This window comes from Sinocyclocheilus anshuiensis, unplaced genomic scaffold, assembly GCF_001515605.1.
Source record: "Sinocyclocheilus anshuiensis isolate Anshui unplaced genomic scaffold, SAMN03320099.WGS_v1.1 scaffold513, whole genome shotgun sequence".
NCBI classification, from domain to species: Eukaryota; Metazoa; Chordata; class Actinopteri; order Cypriniformes; family Cyprinidae; genus Sinocyclocheilus; species Sinocyclocheilus anshuiensis.
The window spans coordinates 1436903-1453990 of record NW_015537972.1 but is presented as its reverse complement, the minus strand read 5'-3'; the positions used below and the strand labels follow the sequence as shown (position 1 = coordinate 1453990).

At 37.0% G+C, this 17088-nt stretch overlaps 2 protein-coding genes across 5 annotated transcripts in view; one reads left to right on the top strand and one right to left on the bottom strand.

The window, feature by feature from the left end:
- Positions 1-7270, bottom strand: part of LOC107670538 (forkhead box protein O1-A) — a 38902-nt gene extending 31632 nt beyond the window's left edge. For all 3 annotated transcript variants that reach the window (XM_016463190.1, XM_016463185.1, XM_016463197.1), the window contains exon 1: positions 6229-7270. In XM_016463190.1, coding sequence (XP_016318676.1) covers positions 6229-6780 — 552 coding nt within the window. In that variant the 5' untranslated portion in view covers positions 6781-7270. The remainder of the gene's footprint in view (positions 1-6228) is intronic.
- A 785-nt stretch (positions 7271-8055) lies between these two features.
- LOC107670691 (mitochondrial ornithine transporter 1-like) overlaps positions 8056-17088 on the top strand; it is a 10346-nt gene continuing 1313 nt past the window's right edge. Inside the window, exons 1-6 of one of the 2 annotated variants that reach the window (XM_016463378.1) lie at positions 8056-8531; positions 10044-10124; positions 10339-10597; positions 13962-14102; positions 15020-15195; positions 15359-15517. In XM_016463378.1, the coding sequence (XP_016318864.1) occupies positions 10070-10124; positions 10339-10597; positions 13962-14102; positions 15020-15195; positions 15359-15517 (790 nt within the window). In that variant the 5' untranslated portion in view covers positions 8056-8531; positions 10044-10069. Of the gene's footprint in view, positions 8532-9820; positions 10125-10338; positions 10598-13961; positions 14103-15019; positions 15196-15358; positions 15518-17088 lie in introns of those variants that run through there. The other variant, XM_016463387.1, reaches the window with a different exon arrangement.

Here is a 17088-nt window from a genome sequence, read left to right as displayed (position 1 = left end):
CCAAAGACCCAGTTTATGCAGAGTCATATTTGATTAAGTGTAGCGACCCATGTGTAAGCACAAGTGACAGCCGGAAGAGAGGCTGTTGCCAGGATGCGAGACAAGGGAAGGGGTGAGAACGGAGGGGAGGTCAGGGCTTTTGGATGAATGCAAGTATCCTTCATACTCAAGTACAAGGGCTGACTGCACTGTCCCAGCAGGAGCTTCACAAGCAAGACACAGATTTCCTTCGGCCAAAATATGTGATTCTTGGAATGATGTTACATCTAATGTTCTCAGCTCTTCAAGGAATTAACTGCTCTTTCTCGCAGTAATAGAGCAGAAGGCAATGTGAGCATCACAGGGAGCAGTTTTTCAGAACCCAACTAGCGTCCTCAAAGAAAAAAGTATCTTAAAAATGGCATTAAATACATAAATAAGTATTCAATATTTATGTGATTGCATAATGTGCAATGTAAATGTTTATTTACGACTCATTTGTGTGTTTATTATTAAATATTAAGTGATTATTAAATAAACGTTGTTTTTGGTTTTAGTTTTTCACTAACTGAAAACTTTAACTTTAGTTTCGGTAAAAAATACATTCTGCTGCATCAATTATATAAACAGTATGCAGGGTCAGGTGGAATCTGCAAATTTTCTTTCAGATCTCCACTGAGCAAGCATCTGCACAACACATTAACTTAATAGTTATACACTGATATCAACCCAATGTTTGACCATGATAGACGTTAGTAAATTTGTATAAGATAATAATAATAATAATAATCATTCAAATTGAATAAAAAATAAATATACCAGAATTAATACTAAATATAGGCTAGCTTAATATACAATGCACATTTTTGTTTACAAATAGTTTTTAACCTTCAGTATTATAATTCTAAGTATAATATTATACAATTATTATATAAGCATAATAATTATTTTTTTTATGGTTACTTTTATATCATAACTGCATTACAGTGATATTCCAATCTTATCATCACATGACATCCACAAAAAAATCTTGTACAATATTTCTGAGCCAAACTGTTTTCTTAGATGGCCGAGGTGAATGTACCTGAATTGAGGTCTATGTTTTGAAAACGGTTTTCAAAAAGTGTCAGTTGATTGGAGGATGGGTTATCACAAGAGCAAAGTGTGACATACCACAGGACAGGAAAATCGATTGCGGACATCAAAGACCGCTCAAGTGATTGGCGACAGAGGCCTGCATCAAATATTTACACTGCAAGAGTGACGTATGTTTCATAGATATAGCAAGAGCAGGAACAACACAGGACAAATCGAACTGAACCGTCTAGGCATGTTTGTTTAGAAACACTCAGAGACCTCATATCACGTGTAACCTTTCAAAACCAACACATGCAAGAGCAACTAAAGTTTACAACTCTACAGACAGATATACACTACAGGAGCTTCCCAGCACAACACAAGAGCCTCTCTAGAGAAAGCATCAGACTCATATGCATTGTAATAGCTTGTGCCTTTGCAAATTCGGAATTGAAAACTCAAACTAGACTGAGCCTGTGGATTAGTGGTTATGGTTATTCATAATAGAGGAGTAAAAATGATGAAATAAATAAATAAAACACAGCAATAATCTGGTTCAAAATCTGTTGAAATTTGTTAAAAAAATGTCCCTTGATGGTAAATGATGTGCTAAGAACGTTCTCTGCAGAGAAGAGATGAGCAATCGTGTCAAGTTACTCAGAGATGGCTGACTCACTAGGTTCCATTTCCTATTAATAGAGGTAATTTGTCATTCACTAAAATCTGGAAGGAAAATGCTCTAAACAATACATGTCTAAATGTGACAGTTTTCTCTATAGATATCACAACAGTTATTACAGTCAGAATTCTAAAAAGAATGTATGATAACAAATACTTTATTTAATTATATTTATTATTATTTAATAAATTGTATGTATTCTTATTGTTATATATATATATATATGAAATGTACAATGTTGTATATTGTTTAGATTTTATTTATTCAGAATAGATATATATTAAATGATATATTAAATAAAAAATAGAGATAATATTATAACACACACACACACACACATACATTTATATAATTATATGCTACCTACCTTTATATAGTAAAATAATTGTCTGAATAAATACTGTATGTTTTTTATTATTATTATATATTAAATTCAAGTATATTAAAGCAGGTATCCAACCTGAAAAACAGTTACAAAACACTGATTTAACTGAAGCTAAAGAGTCAGTAAATGTAAGATTTATCTCAACTGATCACTGAGGAATGTGTATTCAGCGTCTGGTATTCACTTTTCCTTTGAACTGTTTTCTGTTTCCCTTCACTAAACAACGTCACCATTTAACTAATGCACAGTTAGTCTTTAAGCACATATGTTACCATGTAAATTTCACATGCCAAAGTTCGTGAACATCTTGCTACAAAAATACATCAGTGCGCTAGCATAACTGACACTGGTTTTCAGTGGATTGTGGGAACGGGATAAAATGTGACCAGTGTACGGTAACCTGGCTTCAAGAATTCAGCCTTTGGAGGTGTGACATTAAACTGTGTGTTACTTTGCCAAAAAGAGTTACTTTATCCCCTGGACTGAAGCCCAGACTGCAGCAATACAGAGCTCTTCTCTGCTTCACGAACTGACAATGTAGCCAGATGATTCAGCACTGAGGGTTGATTGGGGGGTGTTAGGGCTGTCAAAGATTCAATTCTCTTGTCACGATCAGAGCGTGCAAGGAGCAGCACTGATAGATTTCTCCCCCTCTCACCCTTCCTTTTTTCTCTGTGTGACTACCAGCTCTCTGGAGAAAACAAAGCTGGCAAAAAGTAAAGTGCCTGCGTCCCTGTGTCTTCCCCAAGAGAACTGACTGCCTGGAGAAAGATGCCTGCCAACATGTTACAGCTTACAAGTTACATTCTTCATCAAGATTTTGGATTAAAATTCATATGGATGTAAAAGAGAAAGTTTTCCGCAAATTTTAATTGATGTTTTTGATTTCACTATTCATGCAATACGACAAATACATTTTTAAAGTACAAATAAACCATGCAGGTCTCTTATTTAATTAAAAAAATTAAGTCTTATTCTCAATGTATTTTATTATATGTAAAAAAAATTATCATTTAATAAAATATATTTTATAATGCAATAATTTAATAATTAAATATAAAATTGTTTTTAAGATACTACTATTACGACTGATAATAATAACAATAATAGTAATAATAATAATATCTTAAATATATTGCCAACATGTTACAGCTTACAAGTTACATTCTTCATCAAGATTTTGGATTAAAATTCATATGGATGTAAAAGAGAAAGTTTTCCGCAAATTTTAATTGATGTTTTTGATTTCACTATTCATGCAATACGACAAATACATTTTTAAAGTACAAATAAACCATGCAGGTCTCTTATTTAATTAAAAAAATTAAGTCTTATTCTCAATGTATTTTATTATATGTAAAAAAAATTATCATTTAATAAAATATATTTTATAATGCAATAATTTAATAATTAAATATAAAATTGTTTTTAAGATACTACTATTACGACTGATAATAATAACAATAATAGTAATAATAATAATATCTTAAATATATAAAAGCCATTCGCCAACAAAACAATCTCAGATGAAATTATGTATTTGTCTGGTTGTTAAAACAATTCAAAACCGATGATTTTCAAACTTAGCCTCTCCTTCCTTTCAGCATATTCGTTTGGAGTGACAGAAGCTGTGCCCCCGAGGGACCCTTTAACTGATCATTACCAGCGCCACATTGTTTATGAGAGCAGAATAAAATTGAACAGTTCCTTTGGGAAATTTCCTGTGGTTCTCAAAAACATTGCCCCATTATGAGTCACACGTACTGATCATCCAATCACAGCACAGATCATATCTGTTTTACTACCACAAAACAAACACACACATGATTTGACATTGGGTTTATCAGATGTGCTTCCGATAAGAGTGGGAAAGGTGCTGAGAGCTGCCCGTGCTACTAAGAATTATGTGTCATCAGAGGTAAGAGAGGTTAAACGCGCCCGTTTCCAAATGCATTCAGTCATCAATTCATATACGCCTCCGCAACGGACGCACAAAAGCATGACAATTGTGGAATGCTGGCACACAGACACACAATAAATCAGAGGGTGGAGCGGATCTTTCTTTGCATGCGTAGACCGCCATGCTTGCATACTTGGCAAACATCAGGGGGGTATTGACAGTTAATCCTGCGGATATTAATAGCGTGTGGTGTGATGATGCACTACACCTAACAACACAACTTTGGATCCACTTAACGAAGAGGTTTCCATGGATATAAAAAGCACCGTTTTCCTGTTTCTCCGGTTGCCAGGGTGGTTCAGGCATACTGTACACCAACGTAAGACAGCGTGTCACCAGAACTGATTTATTAGAATCCACCTGATCACGTATCTTGTGCTAGTGTTTGACGTCTTGATCTTCATGACACATAAACATGACCAAGGCTCAGTCTTATGGATCTGTGACACACTTACGTTGAACTCTTCTTCGAATGTACGAAAAACCTCAACCTCTTGTTTTTCATGACCTCAAAACTTTATTTAACCCATTTAAACTTTTTTTTTTCATTTACAATGCTTATTCAGTTAATTAAATCAATTAATATAACATTTATTTCCTATAATGGAATTTCTCTTTTTGGAAAAATGAAAATAAGGTGAAAACCTGATTCTCTTGATTAAGGAATGTTGCAATAAATTCATCCCAATCTGATGAGAAAACAACTATTACGAGGTGATGATTTCGTATGAATTTGTACAATGTGATTTGTACGAAAATGTCGTTTTGTTTTTGTTTTTTTTTTAATATGAAGGTCCACCCCTAAATCTAACCACCAGTGGGCAGATTGTATGAAAAAGTACAACTGAGATTAATACAAATTAATAATAGACACCAATTTGCCAAAAATAGATAAAAAGGTATGAATTTTCATGAATGTGTTGGATAAATGCAGCATTTTCTCTGTGCTAGTCTAAAGCCCCGTTCACACCAAGAACGATAACTATAAAGATAGTGATAAAGATATAGTTCTAAAAATCGTTCTCAGTATTAAAGAATAGCAGAGTCCACACCACAACTATAACGATAAAGGCACAGGGAAATGATATCGCTGGAATCGCTTTCAGAACGATTTTCTCCAGCTGATGAACTATAAAAATATTGACAGCCAATCAGATTCAATCCTGCTGTCACAAGCTCGAGAATTTAAAGCGGCAGACTAGCATTCGCTTAGAATAAACAGACGATATCGTTCGCTGGTGTGGACGCTAATATCGTTATCTTTATAGTTATATTTATAGTTATCGTTCTTGGTGTGAACGGGCCTTTAGTCTGTATCTGGGCCTTGAGGGGTCTTGTATTGTTTTAGGCCGGGTTTCTTTTATTAGTCCCAACCTCAAGCTGTGGTCACATTTACCACTGTTATGCAAATTTTGCAGGTGAAATACAGTGGCATATGCTAGTCATATGAATTCACTGTGTGCTTGGTAAAGTGATATCTGTCTGAGCTGTGCGTCAGACTTCACTGACAATAGACAAATCGTCTTTCATCCCACAAAATGTCGCTAATGTGACCAGACCTTTAAGGGGTTTTGTAGTGGTCTGGCACTTAGGGGTCTGGTATTTGAACTGGGTCCAAATTTTTGTCTTGTCCTAACTTCAACTCCAACGAGTTCCACCTGGAAATGTGGAAAGGTCCTAGAAGTCTTTGCTGTCAGCAGGCATCTATAAAACACTTGTTACTCGGGACCTGTCATGTGACATGGGTCAGCACTTGAACTATTGACTGCAGTGCACCACCTCGCCATGTCCTGCATGTAACTAGAGGCAATCATCTGTCCTACACGAGAATGAATGCAGACTGTTGACAATCCTAAAACAATAAGTGAAGGATGCATAATAATCAGCAACTAAACTAAGTAATTAGGTCACACGGGACAGCAAGAATCAATACCAACTAAGCAAAATCCAAAAGTTCGCATGACGCGGGGGAGTTCACACAAGACGCGGTTTTGTTTTCATAACAGCTGAATGGGAGCGCATCTGAATGGGAACCATGGTAACCAAGACGCGTTTATAGAAGTTGAACTGTTTGGCGTAAAAACCCAAAACACAAGGTGCAACCGACTGACGCACGAGTGTACAGACCAAAACTGAAAACATAAATACCTTCCAACCAGCGGAGCTGTTACTATCCCCCTTGTCCTTAAAATAAGGGACGTTTTTCACCATCCAGTCGTAGACCTGAGACAAGGTGAGCCGTTTTTCGGGGGAGCTCTCGATGGCTTTGGTAATCAGGTCCGCGTATGACATATTTCCCCAGGCGTTGCGTCTGGACGAGCTGCTCTTGCGCTGAGCGGCTGCCGCGGCTGCAGCGGCGGCGGCCACCGGAGAGGAGAGCACAGGCACCTGTTGCTGGCGGCTCGGGATTTGCTGCTGGTGGATGCAGTTCTCCTGGCATTGGAAATCACCGCACAGCATGAGGGGCTTTTGATCTGGGTAGTCCTCATTCTCTTCCAACAAACTGAGGTTGTTGATAAAGTCCGTGTTGCTGGAGGGCTCCTGCTTGACGGACGGAGCCGGGGACGATGTGTTGGAGTCGACGGCGGCGGGGTTGGGGAACTCCGGACGCGGCAGCGGCCAAGTACAGGAGCGGGGTCTGGAGAGCGGCTCGAAGTCCGGGTCGATCTCGACCATCTGGTTTTGGGCTGCGTCAGCCATGGTACCAGCAATAGGCTACTGTTTGTGTCTTAAAATGTCACATATGACAGTAAAAAGAAAATATGACGTGAAACGCGAAAGAACAAACAGAAAGAAAATGCAGTTACTTTAAACTGACTTGGTTACATTGGAAACGACTGAAAAGTCACAACGTGGCTAGAACGGCATCAGATAGGTGTTGTTATAAAGTTTTGTAATCCAGTTCAGTCCAGTATTATGTGATAGTCCTGTTGCTGTCGCTTGTTGAATGTCTGTGTACCAAAACTCTGAAGTGCGCTTACTGGAACTCACTATCATATGTCACCTGACACCGCCCACGTACGTGATTGACAAGCGCCGACAGCCAATCACAGGCGCGCTTTTGAAAGCGAAACAAGCAGTGTTTTCGTCCTTTAAAAACTAGTAAACAAACTTTCACGGAGTTTGGATGTCATGAAAACACTCGCGATTTTGACAGCATGGCTTCATTATATTGCTTGTACATACACAGACGCGCATATTTTTGTTTGTTTAATTATGTTGTAACAAAATGGTACTAATCAAACGAAAGAGAGAAAACAAAAAGAAACAGAAACAACCAAGGTGTTTTCGTTGACCACAGCGGTTATTACGAATTATTTTATTTATTATTAGCGGTAGTTTATTTTTATTTTTTGAAGAAATAGAATTAGAATAGAGAGTGCGAGTTAGAAGGTCCAATAAAGATGGAAGAGATGTGTTTTTAGCTCGGATTGAGTTGGGCAGGTCATTCCACCAGGAGGGAATATTTAATTTAAAAGTCCGTGAAAGTGATTTTGTGCTTCTTTGGGATGGCACAATAAAGCAACATTCACTTGCAGAACGCAAGCTTCTAGAGGGCACATAAGTCTGATCTGAAGTAATGCATTTAGGTAAAGGGGTGCAGAGCCAGTGGTGGTTTTGTAGGCAAACATTATATAATAATTATTAAATATATAATAATTGTATTTATTTATTTATATAATAATAATTATTATTGTATTATTATAAATACAAAGAATACACTTGTTTGCAATATACGACTTAATTTATTCTAAATAATGTATTTCTTAATTATGTAATTGGCTATCAATACATGCTTTAGTAGCCTAAATCTAATAGATTAAAAAAAATGCAATCTTTTTTTTTTTTACTTGAAAGAAACTAAACTATGTGTGCAAGGGGGATTTTATTCTTATATATATATATATATATATATATTCTTAATATCAATAGACCATACTGTACCTGCATAAAATCTTTGTAAGAATTCATGACCGCATCTTATCTGTAGCCTACATAGTTTGGATGCTTAGATAACTGTTACTATACTCAAGGCTATTCTGCCATCTAGTGTTTAAAATACATAAGTGTTCCTGGTATTTGTTATGCTCAAATATCGCGTTTGATGAAGTGACCTTGTGTCACAATCCTTATGTTGAGTCAACAACTTCTGCAGGATATGACAGCAACACGACCGCCTTCTCTTACTTGCAGAGCACATGGTTCCAGGAAGCCCCCACATGACGAGCCCTATACACACCCCTACCTGCGTGTGTGGCATGTACACACCTGTGGGGCTGATCGAAGTGTGAGTGTTTTCGTCGGTACGCCGGCTTCAGGTGTGTTTTTCGTCAGTATTAAGAATACTCCTTACACAGGACGGTTTGTACCGAGGCTCTTCAACCAAGCACATTATTGGATATAGTCTGAAGTGTCCGCTGCCAGACAGTCAGTTATCCAGGAAAGGGGCGGTGAGTGTGAGAATACCTGCTCTGTGCGATCATGCAGAACATACGAGAGATTGCAGTAGCTGAGTTTAAAGTTACTAAGACATTCTGATCTTGGCATGTGAATGTTGGCACATGAGGAGGTTAAGATGGTCAGTGTTGGGCTCAAAGGGACTCTTGACCCCTCAGGGGGGATTGCCTCTAAATCTGATTTAATGATTAAGGCTATAAATAGAGAGCTCACACGTCAGATATAAATAATACACTGTTCTTGCTTAGGCACTAAACTTACGTTCTGTGAGGACTTTTTTTTTTTTTTTAATTTCTCTTTACATTTGTGTGATACTGTATGCCACTATGCATTTTGGATGTGTGGGACCAGGACAATACTTCTTCTTCTTCTTCTTCTTCTTCTTCTATATGTGCCATGGTATTTGCACTAGTCTTGTATTAGGAGCAAGTCTAGCCTTCAACCATTACACTGTAAAAATGATTTTTTGAAGCTGTGAATAAAACACATTATTGGAGTACGTTTGACAAGAAAATACTTTAAAATAGTCATTCTACCTAAAACTCACATTTAGTTCAACATTTTATTTGCCATTTAATTGTGAAATTTACTAGTAATGTCTAAGTGTTTTTTTTTTTTTTACTGTAAACAGGTTGATACTTTTTTTTATATGTTATTGATATATTATGGATATAAACATATCAACTTCTAGCAACCACAAGGTCTAGAGCAGGCAGCGTTTATGCACGGAGGCACCTCATGAAACTGATTTTGGACAGGCTTCTAAGGCAGCATAACGGTTCAATGATCTACAACAAAATAGAAAAAAAAATTTGTGATAACTAAACAAATATTTAATTATTATAAATAATGCTGATTTCTCACTAGAAATAACATTAAAAGTGCAAAAATGTTGTCATTTACACACAAACTGACCACAAAATGCAACTTTCAGATGCCATCTTTTTTTTAGTTCAACCATCACGGATGGAATGCACAGGATTGTGGGATATCAAAGGCAGCGAAGGATACATATATGCTGCCTTCAAAAATCGATCAGATGAAGGTATCTCAGCTAACATTGGATTCGGATGTGCCTTGATGCCTTCCTACCTTAGAAAGCATCCTCCAAAGGCAGCATTTTTCAGTTTTCAGATAAAGCCTAATTATCCTGAAGACATTAATGATTAGCATGCTCAGGTGTTTTTGATTAGGGTTAGAGCTAAACTCTGCAGTAAAGTGGATCTCGTGGGCCAGATTTGAGGATCCCTAGAGACACTTCTAGACCTGTTTTATGTGCGGTTATAAAAGACGCAATCTAAAGACATCAATCCGTCACATGTTTACATAGAAAAACAATGGCAATGCTTTCTCTGTGAATGTTCTGTGTTTTGATCTGTTGTTCTTCTTGTTTGCTGCCTTATGAAGTATTCTGTTGATCCTGTCAATTCTACATGTGTATACTATGGTAAATCCGAGTTAATCTGGGTGAATCTGAGTAAAATCTTTTGTCCTGCATTTTACAGGAAGTGATGCAATATTGAAGTTAACTATGGCTCCACATCCTGTCACTCAAGCCATCATTGATCTGTCAGCAGGAGCATGTGGTAACAGCCTTGTATTATTCATTTCCTGTGTCTACATTAACAACTGTAATATATGGGGGGCTTAAATACGATGCACTGTGTTTTCCACCTGCCTGATTTGCATACATTTTGCATTATGATGGGAATTTTGTTACAGTAAGAAACAAGAAAGATCAGTTATTAAAAAACATACAGGCATGTTCTGCACTGTTTCCTCTCTTCTTTTTTTTTTAAGGTGGGATTGCATGTGTGTTAAGCGGGCAGCCCTTTGATACAGCCAAGGTGAAGATGCAGACTTTCCCCGGCTTGTACAGAGGCTTTGTCCACTGCTTCGTCTCAGTCTATAAACAGGTTGGACTGCGAGCGCTCTATCAGGGCACCATGCCTGCCCTCATAGCCAACATTGCTGAAAACGCTGTGCTCTTCATGAGCTACGGCTTCTGCCAGAATGTTGTCCGCTTTGTTTCAGGACTGGACCGATGCACAGAACTCAGGTGAGGTACCATTACAGTAAAGTGCCACAAATAAGAATAAGACATACCATTCTACCATTGAACATTAAACTAAGCACTAAAACTATGAAAATCTATCATAAAAATTAATTATTAGTTGTTATAATGATAATTGTATGCGATGCATTATAACAAATATGAACATCTAAACAAATAAACAACCTATTTCTATATATTTTTTTGCGTCAAAAAGATTTATGTAATAATTTTTGTGACAAATTTGTGGTAGAAATTCCACCACACCAAACTTTTGCCCCAGTAAAGTTTTTTTTTATTTGTATTTTTTAACTTCTTTACCAAGAAGACAGCGTCATAAGTGTAGAGCAGTGAGTCTAAGCCTTTGGGACTCAAAGGCCTCTAAAATACAAATAAAATGTAAATATAAAAAATGTTATGTTGCCTTATCAAATAACAAATAAATAATATATAAATTAAATAACTGGTATACTGATAATACTGTATATACACTATATGGACAAAATAATTGGGACACACCTCTTAATTAGCCTACTGAATTAAAGTGTTTCAGTCAGACACATTGCCACTGGTGTGCACCTAGATACAGTCTGCATTTACAAACTTTTGTGAAAAAATATTCTGAAGAGTATTGTGTTTGGATGCCAATTTTTCAATAAATCAGTTCTTAAAATTTCATCCCACGGTCAACTGTAAATGATATTATTCTAAAGTGGAAGTGTATAGGAACAGCAGCAACTTAGCCACGAAGCGGAAGACCATGTAAAGTCGCAGAGCGGGGTTTACCGAGTGCTGAGGCGAATGGTGCATAAAGGTCAGCAATGCTTTACTGATTTCATAGCTGAAGAGTTCCAAATCTCCACTGGCATTAATATCAGCACAAAAACTGCGCAGCAGGAGCTTCATGGAATGGGTCTCTATGGCCAAACAGCTGCATAAAAGCCTCATATCACCAAGTACAATGGAAAGCATCAGCTGGAGTTGTAAAGCACGCCACCACTGGATTCGGGAGCAGTTGTCATGTTCTGTGACAATCACGCTTCTCTGTTTGTCACCTGCCTGACTGCATTGTGCCAACTGTAAAGTTTGATGGAGGAAGGACAGTGGCATGTGACTGTTTTTTTTTAAAGGTTGGGCTAGGCTCCTTATTTCAAGTGAAGGAAAATCTTAATGCCTCACTCTACTAAGACATTTTGGAGAATGCTATGCTTCCAAATTTGTGGGAATAGTTGGGGAAGGCCCTTTTCTATTACAGCATGTCTGTGGTGCACAAAGTAAGGCCCATTAAGTCATGGTTGGATGAGTTCAGTGTGAACCCTGACCTCAACCCCATCGAATATGTTTGGAATGAACTGGAACAGAGATTGCAAGACAGTCATCTCGTCCAACATCAATGCCTGACCCCACAAATGATCTACTAGATGAACGGACAAAACTGATCACAGAAACACTCCAAAATCTTGAACAAAGGTTTTAGAGGTAAAGAGATTTTTTTCTCCAAAAATGTAAGAAACACTCCTATATTATTGAGTAACATATTCATGTACTATTGTATTTACATGGGATACGATTGTACATTAACGTTAATGGAAAACCAAATTATATTACCATAATACCATGTCCTAAAAAACATTTTGGTCCTTATTTCTTAGTGCTTGTCCACATGCTGGAGAAACTGTAAAGATACAGTATGACACAGAATCATGCTCTGTTAAACACATGGGCTGTTAATATTATATACTGTATATGGTGTGTAATTCCGATATGCAATGATGCAATTCAATCCTCTAGGACAGACGCTATGCCATGTGACCCATGGCCTGCGTGTTCAGAGCACCTTTCTTTATTGGATAAACATTAGATGTTTATAGTCAATACATGTCACCTCTTAAAATACTGTGTAAAACATCATAATATTAATGGATCCCAATAATGAGATCAAATGGAAATACTATGGTACTTTAAAAAAGGCTAGCTTGGTACTCACCATGGGAGATTTATGAACCATGATATTGTATATATTCTATAAAAGGTATTTAAAAAAATACAAACTTTTTGTTTGTCATGTCTGTTTTGGTTTCTGTTCAGAGAACTTTATTCTGAAGTTTGTTTTGTTCCTATGTATTTATACCCCTAAGTGATTGTGAGTCATTGTCTTTGTGTTATTGCAAAGCTGTTTCACTGATGTGTACCTTTTGGATTATTCCTCATCCTGAATTGCCTTCTTGTTTAAATAAAGAGCTGCACTTAAATCCTGGTCTCAACAGTTAAGCGAAATCCTATTCACCGTTGGCGAGGTGGATGAGGATCACAATCCCCCTGTGGCTCCCCAGACACTGGATATTCTCCCTGAGCCCCTCCCAGCCATTCATCGCACCTGCCATGGACCCCAGGCCAACACCATGCTCGCCACCTGGCCCTAGCCTGTGGCCACGGTCACCATGGACCCTCAGCCTAGTCTGTTCTAGAGCCAGCGCCTTTCACCCAGTCCATCTCAGAGCCAGCACCTGCCACCCAATCTGTCCAGGAGCCAGAGCTTATTGACCTACTTGGTGTAAGTCCCACCCCTAAAGCACCTCCTCCTCTGCTGGTCCCATCCAGCTCTAGTGACTCGCCGGTTCTGTCCATTTTTTTTTTTTTTTACCCTTCCTCTTCCACTGCCCTGCATCATAGCCTTGATGGTTTTGTCCGGGGCCACTGGTCATCCTTCTTTGACTCTGCCAATGGTCCTCTTGCTCCTCCGGTTCTTCTCAGCTGGCTCCACCAGTACAATCACAGTCTCCTGATCCACCATGGTCTTTGGAGTTGTGGAATCCGAAAAGGCCCAACCCTCAGGCCCAGACACCTCCGCCTCGGGCTTCCAACTCCCCAGCTCTTTCATGGTCAGCAATTCCTCAATCTCCACTGTGGATTTCCATTCCTCCGGCTCTTCCAGGCGTTTGGTGAGGGGGATACTGTCATGTCCAGTTTGGTTTCTGTTGAAGAACTTTATTTCATTCCTGTATTTCTATTGTGAACAAAAATGTGTGAAAAAAGTGTGACCAAAATGTTCAATATATTAAAAATTATTTATGTTACATCTTTACAATTTGTCCACTAATTTATAATGGTCATAATTAAGTTATTAATCTTCTTAATTTTACGATGCAGTGTGAAATTTCATTTTCTCCAGTGTTATTTGTTTGGTGTTACTGTTGACTCAGAAATGGTGTTATATCTTGATTCTTATGCAGTCATTCATATTACATTTGATTCAGCATGAAATGATACATGTGATATAATAAATGATACAACTATAATAACAGTGTCAGTGTGACCTCTCTTGAAGTTCAGCAGTGTGTGTGATTATTAGATGTATTGTGTGTTTCAGTGATGTTCAGAAGGCCTGCTCAGGCTCTGTCGCTTCTGTCTTCTCCTCTCTGGCTTTATGCCCCACTGAATTGGTTAAATGTCGGCTGCAGGCCATGCATGAAATGGAGGCGTCCGGCAAGATCGCCAGTGGACAGAAAAGGTCTGGTTATGGTTTTTTTAAATATATATTTGTTATTCGAGTTATATTTGTGATATTTCAGTTTTTCTTTTTTAATAAATCTGCAAAAATGTCAACAATTCTGTGTTTTTCTGTCAATATGGGGTGCTGTGTGTACATTAATGAGGAAAAAAAATTAACTTAAATGATTTTAGCAAATGGCTGCAATATAACAAAGAGTGAAAAATTTAAGGGGGTCTGAATACTTTCCGTACCCACTGTATATACTGTATATTCATTAGGATTTAAACAAAAATAGTTTGGACACATTATTTTATTAATATCTACATAAATTAAATCAATAAAAGTACTACCATGATGTATAAACACTTTCAATTTAAACAACATGATAGCTTTTTATGAATCACACCAATGAGAATAATTTTGTTTTATGTTACATCAACAAGACAATGAAAATAATGTCATAATTAAAAAAGGATCAAATTGCTTTTTAAAGTAGACTCTTATTTTTCTTATGCAAGCATTTTTTTATGCACGTTTTTGACAGGCTTTGAGAATTCCCTGAATACCCTTTTATTTATTTTTTTTATTTTTTTACCAGTCATCATTTACTTACCCTCATGTGGTTACCAAACTTGTTTGCATTGTTTCCTGTGGTATTCAGAAGACAAAAAAGCCCACTGAAACATTTCTCAAACTTTTTATTTATTTGTTTGTTGTTCCACATACAGGTTAGGAATGATATGAGTGTGCGTAAATGATGACAGAATGTTCGTTTTTGGGCAAACTGACCTCTTAAGGGGCTAATTTTGGTTGAAGCCATCTACTGTTCCTAAATTCAGAGTGCCTATAATGCCATTGAACTTGGACAAATATGACATCAAAATCATAGTTTTCCAGTAGTTTGGATCTTGCTGAAATTGCCTTCTCTCTTTCAGCACGGTGTGGTCTGTTGTGAAAAATGTGTTACGGACAAACGGACCTCTGGGTTTCTATCAGGGTCTCACCACCACTATAGTCCGTGAGGTACCTGGATACTTCTGTTTCTTTGGAGGATATGAACTCAGCCGCTCAATGTTTGCCCAACACATGGGCAGAGACAAAGAGCACATAGGTCAGTCCATGAGAAGACCACTTACTGGCACAATATACTCATGTCATTGCAAAAAAATGTTTTGAAGAATGTTCAAGTTGCTTTTTCATTAATTTCATTCCTCTGTGGAACAGAACAGCTTGGATGATTCTTCAGTTCTCCTCTGTATGCGTGTTTCTGACAGGTGTTGTGCCCTTGATGTTCAGTGGTGGTTTTGGCGGTGCCTGTCTGTGGTTGGTTGTGTACCCCATAGACTGTGTGAAGTCTCGCATCCAGGTTCTGTCTTTAGCCGGGAAACAGGAAGGCTTCCTCAAGACTCTTATGGGGATTTTACGAAATGAGGGTGAGATTTCAGTATTTATCTTTGTTTCAAAACCTAGTGACACATACTGTATGTAACCTCCTGTCCGTCATGGAACCTCAGAAGTGATGGATAAATTCTCGACACAGGAAACTCAGCTTATTGTTTAAATACAGTTTACCATTACCTAGGCTAATAGCATGATACTCTGATAAGCCCAAAACTGCACAGTACACCAATATTGAGTAAAATAATCACTTTTTGCTAATATCTTTTAAGTATCGAATGAAATATACATTATGAAATGCATTTTTAATCAGAGGCATAATGCCCATGCAAACCGAGGGGCATGTGCCTCCTCAGGTTTCTGAGGATTTTGAATGCAACTTTCAAAAGACAAACAATAAATATTTTTACATTTTACAATTAAGTTCCTTGATCATTGCAGGTTTAAAATTAATACAGGAGATGGGTCATTTTCAGGAGATTGTGCCAGAAAATGTATCTTTCTTATCTTTGATGTCTGATATGTGACATAATACATAAAGCTTAATTTATTTAGAAAAAAAAATATAGAAAGAAATCTAAATAATAAAGTGTGCATATGAGTTTGAAATTAGATGCTGATATTTAGCCAGAAAGTAAGATGGAATTTCAATAGATTTGAATGTAATTCACAGTAAAAAGACACGCACCACAGAGGCATGTTTTTATTATGCTAAAATACCTTTACTTGCTAAAAAAGTACACTGCAAAAAATAAATAAATAAATACAGTTGTTTCCTGTAATATTACGATCAAATACCTGAATGACTGGCAGCCAAACAAAAACCATAAAATTAAGGTAAAATATCCTAATTCAAATAAAGTGAAAAAATTTGTACTGCAATTTTCATTAAATACTTTAACAGGAAATCACTGTTAATTTACAGGTACCTGAATTATTACTTCATTGTACTACTTTATTGTAAAATGCAACAACACACATGCATGAGCTGATGTAAATCATCACTGTGTTAGTGACTACACAGTTATTGCTTTTAAATATAGTAACATGCAGCATAACAGCCTATTTTGTTTTTTGGTCCATCATGGACTAAAGCGCAGGCTCTTCTCTACAGCACAATGGTAATCCACAAAACTCTACAGAAACTCTTTATATCCTAACAAAAGATCCCTCAAGATCTCAGCAGAGGATGATTAAACAACTCCACAAAACATCACAGATTCACTTATCACTAGATTGACTTTACTTCTTTCATACAGATGTTCTCATTGAGAATTAACAGAGGTTTAGATATTGACGTTTTATTGAAAATAATAAAGTTTGATGTTATCATGATGGAGATCTATGTCTGCTTTAGTTGGGCTCTGGACCCTTGTCTTTCTAACATATGTTTTTCTGTTAAACGTTTCATGCAAATTTCTGTAAAGGTTTTTGCACTTTATTTAAATTGGAATATTTTACTTTAATTTTATGGGTTTTGGCAGCCATTGCTGCCAGCAATTTAAAGGGGTCATATGATGCTGCTAAAAAGAACATTATTTTGTGTATTTGGTGTAATGAAATGTGTTTATGCGGTTTAAAGTAAAAAAAAACCCACTATTTTCCA